The sequence below is a fragment of the Prenolepis imparis genome, unplaced genomic scaffold (assembly GCF_030444845.1).
Source record: "Prenolepis imparis isolate NDT839.2.m4 unplaced genomic scaffold, iyPreImpa1.0 SCAF_2, whole genome shotgun sequence".
NCBI classification, from domain to species: domain Eukaryota; kingdom Metazoa; phylum Arthropoda; class Insecta; order Hymenoptera; family Formicidae; genus Prenolepis; species Prenolepis imparis.
Genome location: NW_028141160.1, coordinates 11,201,727 through 11,219,899, shown reverse-complemented (window position 1 = coordinate 11,219,899; position 18,173 = coordinate 11,201,727). Strand labels below are relative to the sequence as shown.

At 35.9% G+C, this 18,173-nt stretch overlaps 1 protein-coding gene across 5 annotated transcripts in view; it reads right to left on the bottom strand.

The window, feature by feature from the left end:
- Window positions 1-18,173, bottom strand: part of LOC145933172 (puratrophin-1) — a 322,624-nt gene that overhangs the window by 66,008 nt on the left and 238,443 nt on the right. For all 5 annotated transcript variants that reach the window (XM_083032711.1, XM_083032712.1, XM_083032713.1 and 2 more), the window contains 2 exons: window positions 17,842-18,059; window positions 17,180-17,318 (listed from right to left, as the gene is read on the bottom strand). In XM_083032711.1, the coding sequence (XP_082888837.1) occupies window positions 17,180-17,318; window positions 17,842-18,059 (357 nt within the window). The remainder of the gene's footprint in view (window positions 1-17,179; window positions 17,319-17,841; window positions 18,060-18,173) is intronic.

Below are 18,173 nucleotides of genomic sequence, written 5' to 3'. Positions count from 1 at the left end.
CGAATCGAACGAAGTAACAGCGGAAAGTTTTACGCGATATCGTTGCAGCCACCGCAAACCCACTCGAGGAGAGGCGAAAGAAGAAAGTCCCCGCGGTCGCAATTATATCCGTGTATTTCGGTTTCCACTGGTAATCCAAGGTCGTCAAATAAAACGCCGAAACCATTAATAAACACTTTCATTCTTAAGGTTTACACCCTGAAACCGCGTAATCCGTCCCACGAGGATTATGATCACGTTACAGCAGTCGAGACTCTTTTCACTCTTACTCTCCCGGAATTTTATTTAAACGTGATACATTCAACACCGCGATAAAGTAACGCGAGACAAACTGTGCTTAACATAGACTTTATTTATTACTATTTTTATCATTATTTGAATTAATCACTTCTAGGGCACTAGTAATTTTAAACGTGATTAAATTAATTGTCGTACATTAAATTATTATATGTATTTACACAATTGTTTTAAAATTTACGTATAATCAATGCGATAGCAATGTGGAAAAGGCTCAAGTCCCCAAATTTGTATTTACACGCATGCTTTCGAACTGAAGGCCAAATTCCAGCGGTAGTCTCGCTAAGAAAATAATTACAAAGTAATGAGAAAATAGGAGCGGGAGGATGATAAGTAACGACAACGATGCGAGCAGAGGTATGGCGGTTTAATATCGGCGAAATATCATCAGGATTATTCATTGGCTCGCGGTAAGCCCCCCTGATTGGAGATGAGCGAACTCGATAAGGACCCTCGGGCCTCGCGAAAGAATTTTCAGGTCTGAGAGCAGGTGTCGCGTATACGGCCAACCTGTTTCAACATCGACGAGAGAGGAGAACGCGCAGTCTGGTCTTGCCGTGTCCCTTACAAGCCTCTGAGATGCGATCGAATATAAGCTACTTCGTACAAATTTGTCCTGAGTAATGTACGAAAGTGGACTGGCGATCGAAATAAATCTCGCGAACGTGATACTTTTCTGATATTGACAAATCAAAGAAAGTCGAAAAATTATGTTTTTATGCCGCAAGTATATCATATACGAAGATATACAATTTGCAATCATTCGACCTGCTTAGAAAATCTTTATTTTTAATATTACTAATATTGTATTTATTACTAATACGTGTATCATTATTTAAAATAATAGAAGATCGAATTTAAATAAAAAAATAAGTGGTCTAATCCTTCATCAAGTATTATACTAATGCGTCTGCTCTGTCGAACATAAGTGGTTTCATTCTTCGAAATGTTAAAGAGCGTTAATATTCCGAGAAAGCATGATCGTTTTTCCGCAATCATACGTGTATACGTGTACATACGCAAAGCTGGTGCCAAGGTACGAACTGTATGTGTTGTACAAGAAATACTATACATCATACAAATATTTACAAGGCGCATGCACGTACGATGCAGTCGATATGCTCCGCGAGGTTACGACGAGGCATTGGTAGCGAACGTGATCCATGGATCGTGCACTTCCTGTAGGATGCAACGTTCGCCTTCCTGCCGAGACCTATGAACCTTCGACGCGCTTTTTTTGTAGGCTCAGTGAAATAGATCGCTCGGGCGAAGGATAACATCGAAGATCGAAAACATGTATTAAAGGCAAACGGCAGAGAGAAAATGTATAGGATGCTCCGTAAAAAATTGACGTTAAATTTCAATATATTATTTAAAATTTTATGAAATATTCTTTGAGATACATTAAATTTATTTTTTATTAAATGCCTCCCTATTTTTCTTTGATTTTTTAATTTGCACATTTTAAATACCTTGATAAAATATTGATTAATATTTTTTAAAATTTAGATTTATTTAAATAATCAGTAATATTAAACAAATTTCAAAAATATGAGATATAAATATTATAAAGTACATTCTATAATCAGTAATAAACTTAATCTAAACACAATTTTAATGTTTGATGTATAAATTGCTTTTGGGAAGTATTCAAGTATATTGGTCTCAAAAGCCGGTATACTTTCCTCAAAGATATATAACGGAATTAAAACTGGCTTTATTATAGAGATTATATTTATACGTATCTCCGCAAACGGTGACTTGGCAATAATCGAGATAGCTTTCGCCGCGGCTCGTTCTCGCAACGCTATATTCGAATCTCGTATAGCAATCGACGGGGCGATATTTATCCAGCCGGTATCAAAGTCAAGGTCCTCATAGCCGCGAATGATAGAGAATACAGGGTGCGATTTATTATTCCACGCGCACACGAATAAATACATGGGCCTGTCATGGGGGGCAGCAGTCCCGATGGAGTTACGATAGGAGATTCTATAAGGAGACCGAGGAGAGGCGCTAATCGAATCGACCCGGTCTGTACAGCTACGTTGCGTGCACACAGTTTATCGCCTTTACGCCTAATTACGGAGTTAATTGCCGATACGGGCGCGGTGTTCGCGATGTATTTCGATGCCGCGCTCGAAGAAGAGTTGCTCGAGAGAGAAAGAAAGAGAACGTTGGCGCGCGCGATTATCACAAATTAATGAACGATTAAATTATCTACTCCCTTCTCATTTTGTCTCTCTTGCTCCAGTCTCTCCCTTTTAACGAGAGAACCTCTCAATCTCTCTTCTAACGGTCGCGCACAATTCTTCGTCCTACCTCTCATCTCATTCGACCATAATCTACACCCATAATTCCTTCGTAATAGTCTCCCTCCCTCCCGACTCGAACCGGCTCTGTCTTTCTTCACTGGGTTTATAATAAACGCGCCTTAAATCAGTCACAGTGTATTAGCGATGCCAAAGGCGCAAAAAATAAACTCTCCCTCAAGGTCGATATGATCCAATAACGTGGGAATTCGCGAGCGTAAACTCGCCGCTGCACAATTAAACCGCGCTCAATTCAATTAGCAATAATTGACAAATTACATCACGCGCCGCGTGCGCAGTAACCATTTAAATGCCTATTTCGCGTCGGAATGGCACAAGTTTCACAAGCGTTGTTACGACGCCTTTTCGTCAGCCGAACATATATGTTGTAATAACAAAAATGCACGTTAAACAGACATTTTCGTTAGCAATGCTTCATTATCAAAGATATACAGTGTTAAACATCCTGTTGAAAGTATTTGCTACTTCTCTTTCTCTTTCAATATTATGTATTTTATATATATTATTATTATTATTCGTTTTTAATTTGATATATTTGTTAATAGATAATCAAAATATTATACCACTTTAATATAATATATATAGTATAATAAGAAAAAGAAAACTCAATTCTCTATTATGTCATCAGTTCAACAAGATTATTAGTCCTCGAGTAATTGTACAAGTCTAGAATCAATTATAATTCGTGCAATTCTTTTAAGAGATTCAATCCCGCGAGATCGCCATTATTTGGATTGCCGAGAGCGTTAATCCCATTAACTTCTGTTTTATTCTAATTGCGCGAGTCGGATATTCGATATCGTTTTTGGCGTCCCTTCCAGCTCTTAGATGCTATGAAGAACTCCTGAACTTAGTTCCACGAGCGAACGCAAATGATAATACTTCGGTAAGCGATTGGATTAAGTCTAATGATGCCGACAGTTCTGTTATCCAATACCGGAAAGTCACGCAATTCTATCATTTCCTTCGTGTATGGATGCGGATGCATTTAATACAGTTTTGGCACGAGCGACGCAAACGCAAAAAAGCAGCATTTCCCTTTCAAAGGAATCAAAAGGTATACAGACATTATCATGTAATTGTTTAGATAGAGATGTGCACATTAATACACACATTTTTGGATTAACTCAGAAATACTATAGAAAATATATGAATTATATATTATGAACAATTTTGATTTGCAATGACAAAACTGCAGGAAAAAAATATAAAAAACAATACCGATATATTTTGTTTTCACTATTCTCAGAAATATTTTCATCGATAAGATAATATAACACTAACAAAAGTCAATAATTTTGATTTTACTTCTTTTATTATTTTTAAATTTTTTAAAATTTAAATTAAATTTTATATATTTTTCAAATAATTTAGTTTAATTTTTCTCGGAGATTAATTAGAATTTAATCGAAATATTGCGTAATCTTTCCTCTCTAATATACACAGTGGGTGATTTATCAAACGGTTAAGTGCAAGAAATCATGCAAATCATTCTCGACATTGGAAGTAACTGATTGAAAAATAGATATTGACCTCTATAAATACACGAAGAAGAGATCAATTTAATCTAACAGTTTTTTATTATCGCTAAGAAAAGAGGATGAATACTAAGTGAAAGGTAATCACTGCGTATCATCGGGTGGATTCTAAGCAAAGCTCATAACGTTACTATTTACGCGTAATTTAATGCAGGAAGCGCGATGTAAAAATAATAAAAAACAGAAGTGAAGAAAATTCTTGGAACCCGTTTCTCACATCCGATTCAAGAACCAAAGGGCACGTACAAAGGTGAAGTATTCGTTACCTCATCATGCTTCCATGAAAAGAAAAGCCATTCATGAAAAAATTCTACATTCTACGTTGAGAAAATCGCGGAAGACATACATCGAAAGAGTAAAAATTACAAAGCAGTAAATAAAATAGAAAATAAGACAGTCCATGATACTTTTCCTCATTTCGATGTCAATATGATGACCAATAAATAATTTAACCTCTAACACTAGCTTATTAACAACAATAATCTAATCTGTTTGCTCCAAAGATTCCTCACACAATTAATAAAAAAATATGCAAAATACAAAGTTTATTAAATTTAATTTAGCTAAAACAACACAAGCGCGCGCCATTCTTGAATTTTGTTTAAAAAGAATGTAATTAAAAAAAATAATATAAAATTTGTTTAAACTCGATTAATATTTTTTTGGCAGAAATCAGCTGATTAAAGCGTTAATTTGCTAATTAAATTTTAAAACAATAACATGTTATAAAAATTAAAATAATAATGTTGTAAATAATATGTTATAATACTTTTAACTCGATTAATATTTTTTGACAGTTATCAGCTGATTTCTGTCAAAAAATGTTATTCGAGAATAAAGTATTATAACATTATTTACAACATATTACTCTTTTAATTTTTATAACATTATTATTTGAAAATTTAATTAACAGATTGACGCTTTATTAAAATCAGCTGATTTCTGTCAAAAAATATTATTCGAGTTTAAATAAACTGAATTATTTTTTAAAAAATATTCTTTTTAATACAAAACTGAAGTTCTAGTTTTTCAAAATTTATTATGTTAATTAAAAACGATATAATTATGTAGAAACACACGGCGGAGTAAAGCAAAACTCGTTGTCTCTCTACATGTGTTTCTACGAAGTATCTGCTTCAGAAGAGATTCCCTGTATACGGCGAGTCTGCGACGAGAAGAGAGAGAGATCACGGAAGGGTTATAGGAGAACCACCAGAGAGGGAATAGGATCCTCGGAAAGGAGACTCAATGACCCGTGGACATCCTGTCCTTTGTGGGGTCTTTCGTAGAAACGATAAACCGTGCGTCGCGGCGTAAGAGAAAAGGAGGAAAAGAGAGAAATGGGAGAAAGAGAGAAAAAGAACGACGAGAGACGACGACGACGACCGGCTCGTCGCCACCGTGGCAGGAAACGCAGCCTTTATACCTATAAGGCGTTATGACACGCCAAAGAGGTCGCCGCATACTTATTTGCATATGCTTTGGTACAACAATGGTATCAGCCTTACACGAGTCTTGGCTAGATGCATCCTGCGGTGGCCACGCAATACAAGCAGCGCGACTCGCCGCGAAGTACAATACATACGCTGTCGGTTTCTTAATGGCTTGCATTTTTCACGAAAGTTATTAAGAATATTTCAAAAAATATTCCAATAAAAAATCAGAGAATAAAGAAGATGTGCGAAATTTGCATTATTATGAATGCCTAACTTAAATTTAATTTTATATACAAAAAATATATAAAGATACATGTATATATATAACAGAAAACAATTTTTTGATAGATTATTATTTTATATTTCAATTAATTCTTTTCTAAAAAAGGCGTATTATATTGATAGTCGAAAGTCTCGAAGTGATTGTTACCTCTTTTCCGTGATGCTGATTGGCTGTCTCGAATGCTATTGTGCGTTACTATCGAGCGGCTGTCATCGCGAAGGTTAACAGTTTTGACAGTTGTTTAAAATAACATTAAATAAAATTAAATAAAATTAGAATTAATTTTCGTGCTTGGCTCTATTGGTCGTTTTAAAAAAATCATATTTATTTATTTATTAAATACTGAGAGCCGATAAAAATATTTCTTAAATTTATTTAAATAAAATCTTTGAATAAAATGGCGCGTTTGTGTTGTCTAGTGATATATAAAGTGCGTGTTATTTTTTATTGTTTTTGACTCGCATTTATGATTTTATGTTAATGATTAAATGATTGCGCGACGAAAAGGCTAAACGTAGTGCGAAATTGTTGACTCGTACTACTTAATCTATCTATATTCTTACTTTGCGCATAATAAAATTATAATATATAAAGTGCATATAATTTTTTATTGTTTTTAACTCGCATTTATGATTTTATGTTAATGATTAAATAATTGCGCGACGAAAAGGCTAAACGTAGTGAGAAATTGTTGACTCGTACTACTTAATTTATCTATATTCTTACTTTATGAATAATAAAATTATGATATATAAATTGCGTGTTATTTTTTATTATTTTTGACTCGTATTTATTATTTTATGCTCATGGCAGAGTAATAATAAAGATTAAAGATTTAAAGATTTTATTTAATTTAATTTTAAACAACTGTCAAAACTGTTAACCTTCGCGATGACAGCCTCTCGATGGTACAAACATAACGCACAATAGCATTCGAGACAGCCAATCAACATCACGGAAAAGAGGCAACAATCACTTCGAGACTTTCGACTATCGATATAACACGCTTTTTTTAGAAAAGGAAGGAATGGCACGCGCGCAGCGCGCACTTGTGTTGTCTAGTATATAAAAAAAAACATTAGTTATTCTTTCACAAGAACAAGACGTAAAAATACTCCAAAATGACTAATTGCTAATTAAAATATAATAGTTAATTTTCATCAATTATTATTGACCTAAGTATTTGATCTCATCCCAATATAAATATATTTATCTAAATATTTCCAATTTTAGTATATCTTTAAACGTCAATATCAAGGTACGATTTATCGAAACAACTGTCTGACGAAAATTCCAGTTTCGAGCTATCATCCCTGTGTAGGGACAGCGGAGATAGCGAGACAACGAAATTGCAGGAGTAACACGACGCTTAGCAATGGAGCAACGCGACTGTACACGCACAATAGGTAGATAAGAACGACGGGCGGTCGTAAGAGGTATGCGGCCCGGACTTGTCTTACGCGTTGATATGCACCGAGAAGAAGCGGTCTAGAGAGCGAGTGCAACGAGGCCCTCCCGAGCAGGGAAAAGCGTTCGCCTTCGTTGGCCGTGCCCGGCGCATCTCTTTATCTGATGGAAAGAAGCCGCCTTCGGAGACTTTTGCCCTCGCGCGAGATCGAGTCCGAGTCTTCGTGAGTCATCACCGAGGGCAACGTGAACCTTCCGCTCTTCGAGCTCCGTAAACTCACTTTCTTGCGCCGCTAACTGTTCAGGAAGATTGCAGTGAAACCGTACGAGTCGGAGCTCACTTTCGTTTGTCCAAGTGGAAGTTCGCAGGTAGTCAAAGTACGTGTTTAGCGCTATTGATTTATGATGCAAAGGTTAATCATCTTACTCTCTCTCTTTCTCCCTCTTTGTCACGTGCGCGTTAAAGTTAAATACATTCAAATAATTTACAAAAAAATTTTTTTAAATAGACTCTCATTAGAAGATTCTCATCAGAAGAAAAGAATCTGCGCTTCGCTAATCCTGGCTCTCAATTCCCGTTTGTTAGATAAAAAAATAAAATTGCCAATTAAAAGAATCATCGATCAATATGATACAAAAATTTTTAATTATTCAAAGCAAACTTTAAGATTATTATTAATTTTTATAAAATCGAATGAAAAATTTCAATTTTACTTGATTTAAAATTTAATTTGTTTTTTACTTTTCAAAGTCTCGTACACATTTATAATTATAAAATCAATAAAAAATTATTTTTTTTAGTAACTCTGTAAACGATAGAGAAGCGAGTAATATTTTTCGTCAGCTGTGTCTAACTAGAGAAATCTCCTCGAAAGTTATACCTAGATTGACGATCGAACTCGCATAAATCTTCTATAACTGACACGCTTTTAGGATTTTTCTCGAGGATTACTTTCATCGCATAAACCTCGATCTCCTTTATTTTCGTCCAATCTTCTCCACTCATCCTCCAATAACAATTTTCATTTAATCTGGCTTTGACAGAAGATAGATTAATATCTTCGCATATGACTTGCGACGCAATGTTAAATAAAAATGTCGCTATTCCTTTCAGAAATTAGAACGATTCAATTATCCACTTCTAATCACGTCATTTGCGGTACATTATTCGCTAACTAAGTCACGACTCACCTAGTTCGAATGAAATAGACTGGAATGGTCAATTCGATGCGAACGCTTATTATCATGGACATGGGCGTTTGACCATGAAACAGGCCGTTTGCACTAACGATACCTATAATAGTCCGCGAGATCGGCGTACTTCCTCCATTATAAACGAGTGTAGTCTTCACTACGATGCACTTTAATGAATTCTCAGATGACCAATATTTACCGCCAATCTAGGTACTAACAGTTTTCTAATGTAGATATATATCATAGATTGACGATAGTAATTTCGAATAATCAATATTTTATCGTCCTTTGTGAATGGCATTTCTTACGTCAAAACTTTACGGTAATATTTTGCAATACGAGAAATATTTTTTACTTTTACGTCATTTTATAAGTACTTTTTTAATATCCACCGGGATTCTTCAATGTCCGCTAATATTGTCAACATCAAACAAGAAGTATTCTTTAAAAACCTTACTCAAGCCAAGATCTTAAGCATGAATGCTTTTTTTCGTCTCTGTTAGTTGCCTTTCAAGACGGTAATTGGATATTTTTTTTGAGAGCAAAATTGCATGAGCGAAGCAAATTACTTTACTGTTGCACCGGGGCTTGTTCCTTTCTGCATAAAGAGATCGAGCGAAATGGAAAGTTCGAGTTCGAGATGAAAATTCTGCCATATAAGGCGACAAATCTGAATTATCGCAATTTCGACTGTCGATATACATAGGTCTCAGCCCCCGGAAGTTCCGCCGACAGTCGTGCAAATAAGGTGCGTAAGTGGAAGAAAGTCGGCGCTTTTAACATTTTGAGAGGAACAAGTACAGAAGATTAGAGTATATTATGTAAAATGCACATCAGTGCCTGGACAGATTGTTGCAGAATGTGCGACGCGATCGTTTCGCCTGGGCGTATGCGCATTATTCTCTGTTATTTACTCGGTCCCTGTGTGTGATCGCACCGTGAAAGTCCGCTTTATACGTTCTCGCGCATCATTTCGAGAACTGTCGGCACTTCCTTATTAAGATTCATTCTGCGGGAATCGCTGGTCCGTGCGTGACGAAAATATACGGATTTGCACGACAACCGGAATATCTCTTTAACACTCTCTTTAACACAGGCTATATAAAGCCTTTTTCGGAGCAATAAAGAAGGATAATGTAAGGATCGAAAAAAATATATCAATTATTAATATGAAAAAGAAACATATAATAAATTAATTCAATTATAATGTTTTTATGAGAATAAAATCAATCATACGATAAATCCATTAAATAAGCATATTAAAAAATTAAAATCTTGTTGAAAGAATGAGAGAAAAAGATCAAATAAAAAATGTTTTAATCTATGAATAATATTGCAAAAATAAATTTCTTATATATTAAATTTTAATAAATTTCTTAACTTTTAAATGTTTAATGTGCTTATACATATTTTTTTTCCATTATGTATTAAACTTGTATGTATATAGACACGCATATTATATATAATTTTGAGAAGAATTAAATTATATAACCGATGGAAGCAGGTCGGGTCTTTTGAAAGTTAAGTGTCGAGAACTTGAAGTAAAGTTAATCCGATATTTCTTCGGAGAAGGCGGAAACAAGAGATGGAAAGAGATCATAACACCGGAAATTTGCGTCGTGGATAGACAACGCGAATCTCGAGCAAAGAGGTCTTAATGCACCGTAATTGTCAGTCGGGAGGAGCTCTCTACTAGTCACCATTTCTGTGTGGCAGGTCAACAGTTAGAGGAAAGTGCGGATAAATGTAAAACGTGACGCAGTTTCAATCCGTCGCACGTAATTGGGTGTAAAAATCGATTCACGTTCACGGAGACAAACGAGCCAAACGGAAGGAGACGATACAAACTGGCGGAAACACGCACAGTTCTCTCTTTTTCTTTCTCTCCCTTCGATTCGCATTAATCCTGAATCTGGAAAGCTTTCCACATATCATGCTAACGTGACAAAAAATGTGAATTGCGAAAAATCAAAGATTGCACGGTGACCGAAGAAGATAAACGTGAAGGACGATGAATGAAAGTTAATTTTTTCAGAAAGCCCGTTTTACTCTTGATACGCGTGCATTAGATTGACGTCGATAATAAATCTTTGTTCGATCACTCGCTACCTTTTATGGTGCACGATCTATTTAATAGACAATTAAATGTCGACCGGCGATTTCTATTGTTAAAACAAAAGTAGAAAGTTATTTTGAAAGTATAAAGCGAAGAGTAACGAAAGAGTAGCACAAAGGAGAAATTTTAATAAACGAGAAAACACGGAGAATTAACAGGCTTCTTCACGGAAGGAGTTATATAGTAATCTTTCGCATCCTGTTTCTTTTTCTGCGAGAATAGGAAATATAATAATCTGATATTAGGTACTTCTATTATGTTCATAATGACTTCGCAAAGCGCGTTTCCTTTAAACACAGAATGGCTCGCAAATTTACCGTTATAAAAGTTAACATAGAAATATTTTCAATAAAATGTCACGGTCTACCGCACGCTTACATATTGTATCGGAAATTTCTCACGTCGATGGACACGCCTTAACACGGACGCGTACATATAATATGAAATAAATATATTTTAACTTTGTAGAAAATGTTCAAAATTATAGCCACGCGTGCATGAATAGTAATTCACAGCTACTTTCTATACGAAACGATAAGAAAACACCAATTTTACATACAAAACAGATTTTACTTACGTTTTAAATATCGTCATCTCCGATTTTTTCTTATTCGTGTTCATGTATTACCATAATTAATTAATTCAGGAAAACGGTCATACACAAAAGTGCATCTGAATGTTTCGCAACATAAAGCTCTCCTTAAGAGAAGAGCAGAGATATTATTGAGCGCAAAAAATTAAGTATTTAAAAAATATAGAATTTTCAAAAAAATTTAAAATTATGAAATTTGTTCTTGATACTTTCCAAAACCATTTGTAAAAGGTTGTAATTAAAATTAAAAGGTTTGTTAATCGAAAATCTCATGAAAAGAGACCGCTGAGGAACGAATCAGCACACTTTCCCATACACATCCGTAATTCCGTACGCGGCGTTCGCTCTCGTCGAGAGGGAGGAACCGGTGTTACGGCAATTAATTCGAGTCCGATCGGTGCGCTCCTCTTTTCCCGCTCGAGTTCTCATCTCCGACCGTCGTTGAGAGACGACGCGCGCTATTTCCGTGAACCAAATACGGCGTTCGGTCAAAGACGAGGAACAGAGAGTTGCCGACTATCACGCAGGGGCATGAACGATTGATGAGCAATGTCGGACTGATTTTCTTTCGGATCCTTGACGCTCAACTTTAACTTGAAGGCGATAACAATTACACGACAAAGAAACTCAATTAAGGTGCACCGACAAATGTTCTCTTTAATTGTGCAAACAAAAATGCAACATTATCATGGCCTATAAAAATGTTGTATGTTTTTGGTATAGATATTTAATTTATTTGTTGTATATTAATAATTTTGTGATCTCTAATATTATCTGCTCAAGAATATAAAACGCTTTCTTTTTCTGTATTCTTGCGATAAATGTTGAAATTCATGCAACAGATTATCTGCGGATACAAAAAAATTATTTCTCTCAATCATTTACATAATTAAAGTCTTTTTTTCTATTTTTTACTTATTTGTTTATTTTTTATTCTTTCATTTTCTGCTCTTTATTTTGAAAAAGTCTCTTTTCTTTTATTAATGATACTAATGATGAGAAGAATAGAAAGGAGATGGAGGAGGACGTTCGCACAAGCCTCCACGGATCATCAAAGTAGAACGCGTAATAACGGAATGTGCACGAGATTTTCGCTTCGGGCGATCACCGTGATTATTATTGTCGTGCGTGTTTTCTAGATTTTTTCTCTCCTTCTCCTCCTTCGACAACAAAGCGTGATAATTTTATGGCGATCGAAAGGCGCTGCCACTCGCTCGAGGTGAACCACCGATCAATGTTAAACGAGAGAGAGACTACTTTTCTGTCGTAGACGAATAGATTCACATGTATCAATCATGTGTATCGATCATTTGAAATTAGATCGACCAAGAACATTCTATAACTCGGAGGCAAAAAATAAATATCTTATGTCTATATAGATATATAACAATTGCAGTCTTATTGTATGAAACAGATTATTATTGTCGTACACTATAATTTGGTTTTTATAACAGAGTTATCCATTAAGAGACATGATAACGTCCAAGATTTTGTCGAAGCATCATAAGAGCTTACGAAATAAAATATTCTCATTTAGCAATGTGTGCTGATGAAGCAATTCTGAATATATATAATATATATAGGTCTCTCTTTCCCTTCCCTGCACAATCGTTCGTAACGTGAAAGTGAAATATGCTCGATGGAAGTTCGATTGAATAATTAAACAATTGTCAGGAGTATAGATCCACTTCCTGGTCAGGACCAGGAAGTCGTTCCTTCTCATGCCTGCCATTATATAGAGCGTAGGACTTTTAATGTACTAAACATCTGCGGCAATTATCTAGATTAAAATCGTCCGATCGCGTGCGTGGAGCTTATTTGGCAAAAGAATGATCAAATACAGCATATGGTACTGCATCCCATACGTCCCAATGGAAATCTCAATGAAAGAAAAAAGAAGAACAAACAGATACACAGAGAGAATGCCGATATTACATATATGCTCGAAAAATATAAATTATAAATTATCTATAATTTATTCGAGAGAGTATCTCTTTCGTTATAAATTCTCTTTCTATAGATTTATAAAATTATCCATAATAAGAAATAAAGTTGAATTTATTCTAACATCGGGCATATGACACCTTCACTGATTTTTCAAATGATATTATCGAAACAATCAAAATACATATCTAATATTTAGTTTAGAAATATTATTGCGCTATATTATTGGATTCTTAATTCATTCTGATCTCTTTGTGTGCTCTAGATGCACGATCGGGTAAGATGCTTAACGCGCTTCCAGTCGTAAACTATCAACGTGGCGCTTACGGGAAAATGATTCCGATTAATAATTAATCAGTTCAATAATGTTGTCTCGCGTTATCGCCCGCGAGCTGCTACCTGCTTTTCTTTATTACCACTTGCCGATGATAGATGGATCGATCCAGGCGCAGCGCGTTAAACTACCCATTACGATTATACGCGTTCCTGATCACATCTCGCGCGCACGTGGTTAATAAGATAATAAGTATCACGCGGGGATGAATAATCGCGATTGGGCGCCATTGCGCCGCCGGTCCTGGCGCACAGTATCCCGCGAAGAGGAGCCCGTTATCATTATCCGCGCGCAAGTACGTCGCGGGGCGGCGATTAACCGTAGCAATAAGGAAGTGCCTACGTTACGGATTGATCGCCCAGACTCTCTTATGGTTCTCGTTGCGCCGGCATAACGAAAGTACGCACTTAGACGACGAATCGTTGATTAATAAAAAGCCGGTGACTCGATTTTACAACGGTAAATCCCCCGTTGACGGAAATTTAACGTTACAGGGAATGCGTCCGGGTTTTCGATAAACTACAGGAGCGAGAGAAGCGCGTTTTCCTTTCACGAGCAAAATCCATCGAAGGACCGAGGTGGTTATCGGTGGATCAAAATTATAATCGTGACGTTAAGTAACGGTTTCGTCAAAGTGAAAGTCCAGTGGCGTGGCGATGATCATCTCGATATATCGGGTATATGACTTCGCGTACGTCGCACAGCCACAAGGGAAGCGCGTGCACGCATCTCGTATCTAATTATCGAGGAATGCTTTGTGCGTGTAGGAAGCCGCTCGCGGACTTAACGACTCGATGCAAGAAAGAGAATCGAGCAAAGCATGCGAGATTGAGCGGTACACGATACTATTATATTTACGCGATTACTATTATATATAATTTCTCGATCGATTTCGCACTCTTTTCTTGTATTTCACGGCGGCTTTTATATATAATATATATTGGGAAATATCGTGCTGCATTATTATAATTTGGCATCTGAAAAAGTATTGCTACTTTGCATCTCTAATGATTTCAAATAAAGGAGATTTTTATCGCATGAACTTTTATGATAATATATTTTGCTCTTTTAATAATATACTTTGTTATTGATTTTTCAACGATAATTTAGACATTGTACATATATTTTTTTGATACTAAAAAGGGAAAGAAATTTACTGTTCTTCAATCGATAATTGTGAATGATTATATGAGTTAAACATTTCAAACATATGTTTCTTCCTCTCCATAAATGTCTTCTCTCTCTTTAACCTTTAAATATTCTTTAATTTAAAAGAAGAAAAATGTACAGTTACAAGATAATGCCTATATTTAATAGCAATCTTTTTTTCTCTTTAGCACTGATGGTTGGTGATCTCATAATTTTGATGAATACTATTACTATACGAATACTATTTCTACGTCGACCGTTTTGGACGTCTTGATGATTATGGAGGGATATAAAAAAAATGGTGAAAATTACACACTGGCGAGCATCGCGAACCGCCCAGGTCATTCATTCACACTCGGCTTCCCAAAGGATGGGCCATCGCTATTTTTTATGTGCACGTGATGGATAATTATTAATTATAAAGCGATCAACGACAGGGTGGCATTTGTGTGCGATCCATCGTGGTAATTTCTGATTCGCTTGTGTACGAAAAATGTGTACTCGCGGCAAGCTCGATTTTCGTTTTCAAGCCCTGGAGGGCTCGTTAAACATGCACATTCGCGCATAAAACCGAGTTTAAATTGCGGTTCGTTTAATGCGACGCAAACGCTGCAGAAAATCACGCGGTCTCAAAGTATTCAGAGGCCTGTACACAGGCCACTGTATACAGAAGGGGAAGAAATGTAATGTTATTAAAGACGGTTTTCAAGGCGTTCAGAAATCTACTGAATATAGAAAGGGAAAAACTGTAACTTTATTACACGTAATGATTTAGAAAAAGTATTACGAGACAATTTTCACAGGCATAACATAAAGACATACTCGCGACGTTTAGAAATAGAAAAAAAGTAAACTACATATTAAAAAGTACAATCATCGAAAAAGAATTAGTTTTCATAGTTATAAAAAATTTTAAAAATTAAAAATTAAAATAGTATATAAGATTGTCTTTGTATAAGAAATATATAAGATAGAGAAATTGATTCCTTTTGATAATGATGTCATACAAAATATTAATCAATATATAGAATGTTTCGAGATAAAAGTATATGTTAAAAAAAAATTAAGCCTTTTCTGCTCGCAAACGGATTAGTTTGTAGGGAAAAATAAAAGGAAATTTTTAAAAATTTACAGTAGAGATGTTCTGATACTGTTGATTGGACCATTCCCATGATACCACCCCCTAGATTGTTTATCGACTCGCACGATCCTCCCATTACATTACCGATTATACTCGCATGCGTTAGTAAATCGCGCACAATCACGTCCTCAGACTTCGTCGTCATTATGAAAATAGCGAGTGTAATGCGTCGAGGAGGCACAAGATTGCGTTTGCCGATCTCCATAACATTTAATACCACGGGGAAAACGCGTTAACACCTTTTTGCTTTAGGCATCTCTCAGAATCAGTGACTGGACAATCACTCGGTTCGCTAAAATTGCTAGAGAAAGCACCGAGTGTAATTTAAAATGTTAAATACTTTCACATTATTAGGTCTACATGTTCCTAAAAAATCTCATTCAGACAAAATTGAACCCAAATTCAATTAAAAATCTGTTTAAAAAAAATATATTTTATATAAATAATGATAGATATTGAAATAAAATATATCTCGCTATGTATCTAAATAATCAATTATAGATAAATGCAATTTTTCTCGATATGGAAAGAGCTGAATTCTCCTGACACTACTAACAAAGCCTCGTATTTGCGAAGGACGAAAGAATAACAAGCCGCTGAGTCAGATTTACGCGCCGCGAAAGATCGATGAGAGATCGAACGTCAAGTCGAGAGACCGTTCGACAACCAGATGTATAGCGCTGCGATTTTCAAAACGAAAGCTCGTTCGTGGAAGCGAGAATAGGGAGGCCTTTGTGCGACTTTGTGCCCTTTGTGCCTTTTGTCGATCGAGGGAAGCTGACTGGCTGAATTTAATGCACGAATCGCTCGACACAGAGTGACCACACGCGGTTTAAGGAGAGGATGAGCCGCATATATGCGGCATAAATGTACCGTGTGCAATAATTCCGACGTAATCATCGGGGAGAGACAACGTGGCGGGCTTTTACATAAGCCACTTTGCGACACACTAACAATTTTTTTCTAGTGCAAGGCCATGGTGACCGTCATCAACCCTTAAACAACATTCATTGTGCTAATCTAAGTCCCAGATTTTTAGAAAATAGTTTCGTCTTATTCAGATTTTAATGTGGATAATTGTGTATCATGTTATTAAACACTCTCTTTCATAGAATGATAAAAATAATATCCCGATACTCTTTTAATTTTGAAAAAATTTAATGATTTTATGCGTATTATTTTCCATTGTAAATAGATATATGTCTTAAATATTTAAAAATATAAAACTATAATATAGTTTGTCGCAATGTCTGTTCTGATTCATGCTGAGACCAGCATCAGGGTTAATGTCGGTCGAATAAGCTGATGTGATTTCGATTATAAATTAATCAAAATAGATCGCAAATGAAAAAAAATTGCGAAACTGGTCGGATGGCTCGCATGCATCATGCATATTTAATTTGGTCAACACTCACCTCATGCGCCTGGTCCTCGATGCTCCGTAGAACTGCGAGATTGCGAATAGTCGCGCGCCGCGACTCGAACGATGACTCCAGTCTGGTGGCGGCTTTACCAACCTCCTCCACCAATCTGCGAGCTCGTGTCACCGACAATCTGGAAAAAAAAAAAAAAAAAACAATTATATAAAATGTAAATTTACTGTTATGAATTCACGTAACCATTCTCTCGCATTCGAAATATCTAAACCTGATTCGCGAGTCCGCGAAGGTTAAGCCGCAAATCGCAACTAAATGCGTATCGAGCATCGCGTTCTTTATCTTTGCATTAAAATGTCCTTGGTCGATACATACTTCATAAAAATGCATAAATGCAAAACATAATGCACATATTATGTACATAGCAAAAAGCTCATACGATCTTAATTAACGGCAAAAGCTATTTGCAAAAAATTATATTGCTACGAATTATTTGATTTATATGTAATGCAGGATAATTGATTATCGATTAGTATAAAAAAGGCATAATTGTATATCAATATTTTTATTTACAAGAAAAAATTAAAATCATAAAAAAAATATTTTTTATAAAACGTATAATATAAGAAACAATTTATGTAATTCATGCTAAAAGAACAATGCATTTTGCGCGCTCATTATGGAATATAAAATTCATTTACCTAACGTGCTCGATGTGCAAAAGCGGGGCCGCGCGTTCCTCGAGCGTGGCGATAGCCTCTTCGGCATCTCTAGACGTTCTTCTCAATGTGGGGTCCGTAAGGAGCCGACCGAGAGGCGTCAAAGTGCCAGACAGGCTTGCGCATTCCTTCAACTCCGACATTTCGAGAGCCAACCTGCGACCAGCTGATTGCCACTCTGTCATGAGGCTGTCGTATTCCTGTAGGAAATCAAAATACCAATCGTGTTGAAGCATCGATCTGTCTACTTTCCGATAATGTTCTCGCGATCCAACGAAATAATATGATCGACAACCGGTGTTCCGGAAGGAATG